This window comes from Phascolarctos cinereus, unplaced genomic scaffold, assembly GCF_003287225.1.
Source record: "Phascolarctos cinereus isolate Bilbo 61053 unplaced genomic scaffold, phaCin_HiC Scaffold_2;HRSCAF=192, whole genome shotgun sequence".
Classification (NCBI taxonomy): Eukaryota; Metazoa; Chordata; class Mammalia; order Diprotodontia; family Phascolarctidae; genus Phascolarctos; species Phascolarctos cinereus.
The window spans coordinates 351,495,847-351,506,105 of record NW_027555625.1 but is presented as its reverse complement, the minus strand read 5'-3'; the positions used below and the strand labels follow the sequence as shown (position 1 = coordinate 351,506,105).

The window sequence follows — 10,259 nt, the reverse complement described above, 5'->3', positions numbered from 1 at the left end:
AGATGAATTTAAACTAAGTAGAATAATAGATAGCTGAAACTCAATTCCCTTTAATTTGTGGGGGCATGGTATTTTACATCTAAGGGGAGCTGTTAGTTTGGGTGAAACAGTGGCTTTTGACAAAAAGGAAGCTTTTTACAGTAAAGCAATTAGTTGAGCAAGACTTTTAAAAGGACATACAGAATTCTTTACAAATCCTTGGAATTCACCTGTTTTTGTTATTAAAATGAAGTCAGCGAAATAGAGGATGCTTCATGACCTCTGAGCTATTAATGAAGTCTCCCTTCACCCATTATGAATTCTGTTTCCTAGCCTTTGATAGTTATTGATTTAAAAGACTGCTTTTTTACTATTCCACTGCAAGAAGCTGACAAATGTTGCTTTGCTTTTACAATACCCAGTGTTAATGCAGAACACCCTGCAACCAGGTTCCAATAGAAAGTCCTTCCTCAAGGCATGAAAAACAGCCTTACAATGTGTCAAAATTTTGTTAATAAAGCTATACAACCAATTAGGAAAAAATTTCTCAATGCAAAAATAATACACTATATAGTGACATACTTTATAGCTGTTCCACTGAAAACTCACACATTTATTTCCTCAGCCTCAATTAGCTTTACAAGAATATGGGCTTATTATAGCCCAAGAAAAAGTTTAAGAAAAATCTCCATTTTCCTACCTAGGTCATATTGTCCGAAACAACAGTGAAGCACTTAATGATTTTCAAAAACTTTTAGAGGATACTAATTAGTTTTCACCATCATTCCAAATTGCTACAGAACAACTGGCTAATTTCTTTTTTACATTTAGAGGAGATCCTAATCTAAATTCCCCTAGACATTAACTCCTAAAGCAAAAAAGGAGCTTTATTTAGTCAAACAGAAAAATTCCTGAAGCTCAACTCACCCATATTTTTTTAAATGAAGAGGTACCAGGTGCTATTCTTAGTACTCCAGGTCTCCTACAATTTTTAACTTACAGGAAATTTACTTTCTGTTATTAATTAACCTTATAATAAAAGGCAAATAGACAGTCTTGTTTCCTCTTAAAGAATTGGCAAATTGCTATTGCTATTTTTTATGGTCGTATTGATATTGATAATTGATAAATATTTACCATTTCTTAAGATATTAACCTTTTTTACTAATTATTCATAGGTATTTCAAAAAGATTGTTAGATTTAACCCCATTCCCTCAGCCCCCATGACATTCATCTATGGGTTAAGTACAGGTATAGCAGGATATTATGAGCCTATTAATGTTGTTTCTGATAGCAAGTAATCTGTTTATGTCTCTCAGAATATAGAGACTGCAAAGTTAAAATATATGACTAGTACCCAATTATATACTGAAAGCAATGGCATTATTGATTCTTAACTACAATGCTGCCACTTAACTTTTATTAAGCTTTTATTGAGCCTTTTATTAACTGTATTCTGCCAATACAACAACCTTAACTGTAGAGAAGAAAACATTTTGTGACTATTTTTGAGTAAATAAAGTATAAAGAATAATGATTATTTTTTAATTAACAGCCTGTTTCAAATGTATCAAGAGGCTTTTCTCCCAAACCCCTATTTGACAATTGGATGTAACCTATATGCCTTCTTTTGAAAAGCTTTCTTATATTCATGTTATAATTAATACTTTTCTTCTTTCATTTTTGCCACTTTACAAACAAGTGGTACAATTAAATATGTGATCAATCATATTTTACAAGCCTTCACAGTTGTGAGTGTACTTAAATGATAATGCTTCTGAGGAGCTTCCATTAGCAAAACATTTTCTTCCTTTTATGCTTTTTATAACATTTCTCTGATCACAAACATTTTATATAATTAAAAACAAAGATATTAAAATTATTCTTTTTTTAAAAAGGGGAAATCTGGGCCACTACCCCTCATTGATAATTGGTTATTAATTTTTTATAATTGGCTATTAATTTTCTAAATATTAACAAAGATGAGTACACTCCAGCCTAAAAACATCCAGAGGCCTGGAGCCATTACTAACAAGGGGACGAGGGTGTGCTTACATATTTTTTCAGAAAACTTTGATAAACCTGTCCAGATACTGGAAAAAGATGTCAGAGCATGTATAACAACTCACAGCTTGAATACAGAGTATGAGAATTCGGGGAAAGTACAGAAGGAGCCAATCTACAGTGACAAGTCGCCTTCCCACATGGGGTACAGTGAAAGCTCCCTCTCATCGAGTGATAAAAGACTCCTGAACTTGTATTTTTAGTAATAGTAGCTTTACTTTCTGCTCAAGTGTGTAATGTACAGACTGCTCAGCACTGGACTTATTTTTCCTTTTCCACCCTGGATGCAACTTCTCACATATATGGACAAATTGGGACTATACATACACTAATAACACCTGTATATTTGGAAGACAAGAAGATCCTATCTCCTGGATAAAGTCAAGGGTTACAGTTACCTTCAGATCTCTAGCATCCAGGACACCTACATGTTTTTCAAAATTTAGCAACAATATTGAATCCTGTTTTTTCCTTGTTACATCAGTTTTCAATACCAGTTTGTCTCATGGATATGTAACTTTTATTCAATCTAATATTACTTTTGAATAGTATGTTACTTTTGTCAATTGTACTCCAACAATGTATTGAGAATACTGACTATTTTTGGTAGAACAATCATCATTTGCTATTTTCCCTACCAACGTTTTACATGAATAGTTTCAGAATTCTGGTGAACATGTTCTTCAAATTATTACTTTCTCCTTAAGTCAATCAAAACAATTTGTCTCCTTATTATTGGTTTAATCATTGTTGCTTCTTTTATTGTATCTACTACTGTTTCATCTATTGTGCTACAGTCTGAAATCTAAACTGCATAATTTGTATATGACTTAGCAAAAAATATGTTTGGTACTTAATGCATAAGAAGCTATTGATACATTGTATAAAGTCAATTTATTAGAACAATCAGTATTGTATTTAGCAGATAAGTTAGAACCCTTGAAAACAAGGTTGCTATTGCAATGTGATTACAGATATTCATATATTTACATTATCCTGCTACCCTATGATGCTTCAGATCCTAATATCTCATGAGACAAGACAAGTGCCTGCCTATTGGGAGCCTGGCACAATTCTAAATAACACCCAGGAGATTGCAGACAGTCATTCCCCGGGGGCCAACCCAAAAAATCTGGCTGTAGAGATCTTAGAGAAATTAAGTGCGATCAATATATTTAAGAATTTAGCTTCCTTGTTACTTCATGCATTTTCTTGGGCAGTGTTATTATCCCCTGTATTGTTACCTTAATTAAATCAAGGATCACGGTGTTGGGAACAGATGTTTACCGCCTCAAGCTGCTTGCTAATTCGTAAAGGGAGGAGCTTGTTGAGGCCCAATCTTAAGAGTCTGATATGGGTTTAAGATCCAGGGGCAGAGTTTGACCTCTGCCCAGGCTTTTACCCAAAAGGGCTCAATGATTAAGAGGCACAGCTCTCCAATCTCTCCCTGTTAGGAGGTTCCTGAGACATTCCTTCTCACTCTTTGAACCTTAGATTTACATATTCACTCCTCTATACAGGCGCCAGGAAAAAGCCTTGGAATTTAGAACTCTATCTAGGAACTCTGATAAGGAGGAAATGTATGTTATCACATCCTTAACAGATGTTTCGGGGAGTGTCTCACGGGGAGGACTCTTTGAAGTTAGGATGGATTTTCTCTATATATCCTGTACCGTCAGAAAAATAAACTGAGTCAGTTTTCTGCTCTGCCTGGTCCCACTTCATGTCTTATTTCACACCTCTCCATACGGTGTACTATCTGGTTGCAGGCAACAGACTTTAAATGACCCAAAGGAGACTTTATATTTTATTACCTAGAGGCCAAAGGAAGCCACTGGTGCTTTTTAAGCAGGAAGGGGACAGGGTCAGATCTGTGCTTTACAAATGTCAGCCTGGCAGCTGTGCAGGGGATGACTTGGAGAAGAAAAAGATTTGATAGAGGGAAATCAATTAGGAAACTATTGCAGTGTTCCAGGTGGAGGTGATGAGGCCTGAACTAAGACGGTGGCAGGACAAATAGAGAGAAAGGGCTAGATATGGGGGATGTTGTGGAGATAGAAATGACAAAATTCCTCAGCTGAGTGGATCTGTGGGGGAAGGCAGCTTCAAGAATGGATGACCCTGTGTCTGGAAGGATGGTGTAGGCCTCAATAGAAATAGGGATGTTAGAAAAAGGGAAAGGGGTTTTTTTTTGGGGAAAGATAAATTATCTTTTGACATTTTGGGTGTGAGATAACTACTGAACATCCAACTGGAAATATCCAATAGACAGCTGACAGTACCAGACTGGCACTCAGTAGGCTTGTTTATGTAGATATGAGAGTCATCTGCATACAGATGAGAGTTAAATCCATGAAAGCTGATGAGATCACCAAGAGAGAATAGCAAAAATAGAGCCCAGGTCAGAGTTGTGGAGGATGTCCATCATTAGGGGGCAAAACTCCCTAATGCTCTGGCAAAAATGATCTGACTGAGAAGGAGCAGGCATGTAAGTAGGAGAAGAACCATTAGGGCATTGTCATGAACATTTAGTGCTGAAGGAATGTCCAGCAGAAGGGGTAGGTCACCAGTATAAAATGCTGCAAAAAGGTCAAAAAGGGTGAAAACTGAGAAAAGGCCACTAGACATGGCAATTGAGAGATAATTGGTAATTTGGAGAAAGCAGTTGTAGTAGAATGATGAAGTCAGATTATAAAGGGCTGAGAAGTAAGAGGAAAGGATTAACAGTGTAGAGGGCTTTTTCTAGGAGTTGAGATGGGGGAGAAAAGACATAGGTGGTAGGGTCAAGTGAAGGTTATTTAGGGATAGGTAAGATTTAGGCAACAGGGAAAAAGATTAAAAATCAGAGAGGAGAAGAGGGAATTATTGTGGGGACAATTTTCCAGAGGAGATAGGAAGTAATGGGATCAAGGTCACAAGTAGAGGGGATGACTCTGACAAAGAGAAGGGTTACTTCTTTATCAGAAAATGGAGCAAAGGTGAAAAGAATGGGATTTTGAGGTGGTGAATAGAAGAGGTGAAAAGGCTTTGATTTTCTCTGTAAAGTACGAGATGAAGTCCTCTGCTGAGAGGAAGGGACATGAGGACTTCAGGAGAGAAGAATAGTTTTGGAATGGTGATTATAGATTCATTAAAATATTACGTATTTTTAAATTGTGATGGCTGGTTGTTTAAAAAGCATCTCAAATAAGTCATACCATAGTAACCATCTTTTGGGGGAGGGAAGAGAATGATGAAGGGGGAGGTAGACCTGTGATTTAATTGTTCTAGGAGACAGCTGAAAGGAGGCTGTCTTTACTGATGCAGGTGGGCGCCTGCTCTGCAATTTATAATCTTAGGGAGTTGCCTGGGCACTGAGAAGTTAAGTGATTTGCCCAACATCACACAGCCAGCTTGTTGGTCCTGGAATCCATGTCTTCCTGGCTATGGCACGCGCGCTCTCTCTCTCTCTCTCTCTCTCTCTCTCCTATGCCTTACTGCCTCTATCATAGCATTTTATGAATATGTAAATATTGATATGGTTCAATTTGATTCAGAATTTTCATTGTATTAAAATACAATTAAAATAAATTAAATTAAAGCAGTCCCAAGCTTTATATCACCTACAAGTGTAGGAGTTAAAATCAGAATTTCACTGATTTAAAGACAAATCTGCTTACCAGTGAAGAGTCATGTTTATGAGGAGAGACTTTCTGAGCTTTTCAGTCAATGAACTTAAAGATTCTGACGATATACCACAGTTTTATCCATCTGAGTAATGAATAAACTGGTTCTATATTTTGTAGTATTGGAGTGTAATGCCTGCCTTCCGGAAATTAACTTTTCTTCAGAGTAGCACTGTATATCTCAAACTTTAATGTAAGCTCTTAGAGTTGTTCTTTGACTCATTTTCAGAAACATAATGTCCAGCCTTCTCCAAGCATTATACCAAGAACACAGATACTCGACTTCATTCAAAACTGTTAGGAAAAAATTCTCCCAGGGGGCATTCACCATTCAAATATGAAAACATGACCTTTTGTTTAATCGTGCCATCTTACAGTCGAGACTTTTCAGAGCCAGAATATCTGTAGCTAAGCATCCAAATACAAAAAGGAACAGTTGGAAATTTCAAAAGGAGCCAGGGATAAACATGGAAAAGGACCCCAAACACTAAGCCTCCTACCTAATCTCACTGGCCACCGAATCAAGTTATCACACATTAAAAAAGAACGGCTCTGTGCTGAATCTCCCGGGAGAATTAGCACCTAACAGATCTTTGCTTTTTTGAAAGTCTGTGAAGTGGCTTTTCTGTTGACATTAAATAGAGCTGACAAAATTATCCCCACAGCTGGGCGCCCTTGTCATCTAATCCCTCCCCCACCCCACCTTAAACTTTTTAAAGAGAGCAGTTAGGACCTCTCTGTGCTTTAGAGAGGAACCAGGCATAGGGAGATGCAGGCCTTGTTAGATCTCCCCAAGCTATGGAAATGACCGGCACGTTTATCCTCTACTTTTGCTGCTCAGCTTGGATGTTTTCCTCCTTTAGCCTTGGGTCTCAAACCCTTGAGGATGAAGCTGGATCTTTAATAAGTGGGGAAGCGTCCCTTGAGGCTAAGCCTCAGCCCTGGGATCAGCCTCTAGATGGAGAAAATAGCCCTGATCTCCTTCCACCCCTCCTCAAGGTCTTAGTCAACAGCCATGTTCCTGGGGCGCCAAGGCTACAACCTGATTCAATAGCCCTGCGTTACATGAAGAGGCTTTATAAAGCATATGCGACCAAGGAAGGAATTCCCAAATCTGACAGAGGTCACCTCTACAACACTGTCCGTCTATTCACACCAAGTGCCCAGCACCAACAGTCTTCTTGGGGCCAAGTCACAGGTGTGTAGCAGCAAATCCTCTCAGGCTACGACTAAGGGTGGAGAGGTGTTCTAGAAGGGGAGAAAGAAAGGGGATTGATCATACAGTTTCATCTGAATGCTTGATTCAGATGTTAATTGTTCAATTTTGTATATATTTTTTCCTTAAGACCCAAAGATAGAGATACCTAACACCTGTTTTTCTATCAAAAGATTCCTGTCTTTACCTTTTCTTTTTTTTTTTTAATTTTCTTATGCCAAGATAGGCTGGAATCATAGGGTTTTTTTTAAAGCAAAGAAACCCATTTATTCATTTCAATAGCAAAACAGACATTGGATAAGGTATACATAAGGGAATATGGCTTTTAAAGTCAATGGAAACTGTAGGGCTCATCTAGTCCCCCTCCCACTTTTCTGGTTTCTCTTCATGTGAGAATAATCTCCACCTCTAGAGTCTAACAGTCAAATTGCTTTCACTGAGCACCAAAGTTGTCAGTGATTTTTCTTGGTGATAAGCTATCAGGTGTTTTGGGAATGAATATACTATTAATATCTTTTACCTTGTCACTGTCATGTAAGGCCATTTTGAGGGTGTCTGATTTCCCCCTTCTCCCCTACCTGGAGGGGAAAATGGAGAGTATATGAAGTGTTAACTTTTTCTATTCTTGCTATTAGGTTGTCCATTTGACTTGATTTCTAAATGTTCTGCCTCATTTGTATTGAAGCACCTGTGGTGGTTTTTTTTCCCTTTAGGAGTTCTTCAATCAATGGATTTACTCTTTAACCTGGACCGTATTGCTGCCCCTGAACACTTACTGAAGTCTGTTTTGCTATACTCTTTGAAAAACTCGGTTTCTTTTTCTTCTGCCACTAAGTGTATGTGCTACCTAGATGTAAAAGAACCTGAATGTTCTAGCTCACCTTGTTTCAGGTCTCCACAGTCCTTCACTTTTAATTTACAGTTTGAATTTAGAAAAAATCACAAATGGATTGAAAAAGATGTGACCACTTTGCTTCAGCCACTAGTTGCCTCCAACAAGAGAAATATCCACATAGCTGTGAATTTTACTTGTTACAAAGATCAGCCGAACCCAGTGCAGGATGAGTTATTTGACGTGGCCATATTAATGGCCCCATCACTATTAGTATATCTGAATGACACAAGTGCTCAGGCTTACCACAGATGGGATTCCCTTAGATACAAAGGAAGCCACCAACTGTTACCCGACCAGAGAGATCCTATGGAAGAGGAACTGATTTGGGGCAGAAAATCTTCCCGTCACCGAAGAGATGAAGGAATTGGAGATCGCAAAGCGAAGAGTCCCAAAGTGCCAGATTCTAACAACCTGAGTGAATATTTCAAACAATTTCTGTTTCCTGAGAATGAGTGTGAGCTCCATGACTTTAAACTGAGCTTTAGCCAGCTAAAGTGGGACAACTGGATTGTGGCACCACGTAGATACAATCCTCGTTACTGCAAAGGTGACTGTCCCAGGCTTCTTAGGCATCGGTATGGTTCTCCTGTCCATACTATGGTGCAAAACATAATCTACGAGAAGCTAGACTCCTCCATCCCAAGGCCTTCTTGTGTGCCTGCTAAATATAGCCCCCTGAGTGTCTTGACTATTGAGACTGATGGCTCTATTGCTTATAAAGAATATGAAGACATGATAGCAACAAGATGTACTTGTCGTTAGCATATTGTCTTAGGGTAAATAACCAAAAGCCTAGAACTTCAGGACAACATTCATGCTGAGTCCACCTGGGTCTTCAGGAAGGCTTTATACAATAAACTTTGGATACACTGATGTCTAGTTCTATATGAAATATATTGGGTACCTCAGCATGTTCTGATAAGTATCATTGTAATAAGTAGGCTTTGGAGCACTATTGAATGGGTTTTTTTTTAATTACAAATGTAATATATATTTTGGAGTTCTTAGTATGCCTCAAGGAAGTGAATTTTTGTTTAAATGAGATGCATTTGCTTCTGTTGAAGTAAAAAAAATCCATTGGTATAAATGTTAGCTGGAAATGAAGAAAAAAAATTGAAAAGACAAAATACTATAGATGAAAGAATAAATACTTGTCAATAGCATATCTCTTCTGTGTGATTTTTTGGAAACCTTTAAGAACTTTTTCATAATGGATATTTGGTGAAATAGTGTTTGAGGTGGGAATGGGCAAGGAGGATTGCCAATGGATAGGATTAGTAATTAGAGAGAATGGGGGGGGGAACAAGTGGAAAGCATGGAAGATTAAATGATTCTCTTCTAGAGAAGATCTAAATACCTATTTGCCTGTAATTCTTTCCTCCATACTGCCTGCATTGTTACCATGATGGAACATGGGTAGCAAAGAGTTCCAGAACTAAAATCCTAGTACAGTTTCTGGCAGCTTCTATCTTTTTTTAAGTTTATTTACCAATCTAATTTTCTCTGGGGAAATTGTAAATTATAAATTTGATACATGCATTAAATTTACATACAATCCAGGTTAGTACATATTAGAAGTAAAACATCTTCATTTTTTACACTAGACATCAATTTTCTCAAACTTTAACAGGAAAAGAATTCTTCTAGAAAGAAAGGAAAACAGTGACAAATATCTAGAAGTTCAAGGATAAAGCCACATTATCCTTGAATATATCTACTTGGCACGTTCCATCCAGGTGTTAGATGTTACTTAATGTGATGTGTTGGCCAAGAATATCAGGGAACAGTGGGGTATGCTTAGAACAGTTTTAAACTTCAGCTCTGGATTGCTTTTTAAAAAGTTTCTTATTTTAATTGCTACTTTTGGGACTTAAAAAATTCTTCATTTCTAAGTATATCCTCTCTTATCCAATGGGCTATGCCTTAACAATCTCTTTTTTTCTTAAAAGGGGTGTGTGGGAGGGGGATACAGAAACCCAATCAAAATATTGTTTATGTCTGACAAAATTCTCTCCCCTTCATTGAAGGGAGAGACGTACATTTTCTCAACTGTTCTCTGGGGCTAACTTGCTCACAATTTTATAGGATTACTTATCTTTTCCTTTGTGTCAATTCCTGTGGTAGTTTAATAATACATTAATTATATTAATCAATTTCAAGTGTAGTGGCAGCTGTATTTGGTCAAAATCTCTGCACAAAACAAAGCCTCGTTTTTTATGAAGGGAGCATGTGTAAATTATATGGGGGGAGTCAATTGTCACCTGTGACTTCTGAAAGAAAACATGCTAAATTAATGGCCTATTCAACTAAAAGAAATAAAATTAAAAAGAATGCTGCCCTTATATCGTAATTATCTAGAGTTTGACTCTGTGCATTAACACAACAGGCAAGTTTGCCTCCTAATAAGTTACTGCTTCGACCAATAAAAATAAACTACTA

The 10,259-nt window shown here is 37.4% G+C and overlaps 1 protein-coding gene across 1 annotated transcript; it reads left to right on the top strand.

Moving 5' to 3' along the window:
* Positions 1-843: 843 nt before the first annotated feature.
* On the top strand, positions 844-8,985 carry GDF9 (growth differentiation factor 9). Its single transcript, XM_020991129.2, has 2 exons — positions 844-6,907; positions 7,639-8,985. Exons 1-2 carry the CDS (start codon positions 6,508-6,510, stop codon positions 8,580-8,582), a joined length of 1,344 nt encoding a protein of 447 aa, XP_020846788.1. The 5' UTR covers positions 844-6,507; the 3' UTR covers positions 8,583-8,985.
* Positions 8,986-10,259: the final 1,274 nt, after the last annotated feature.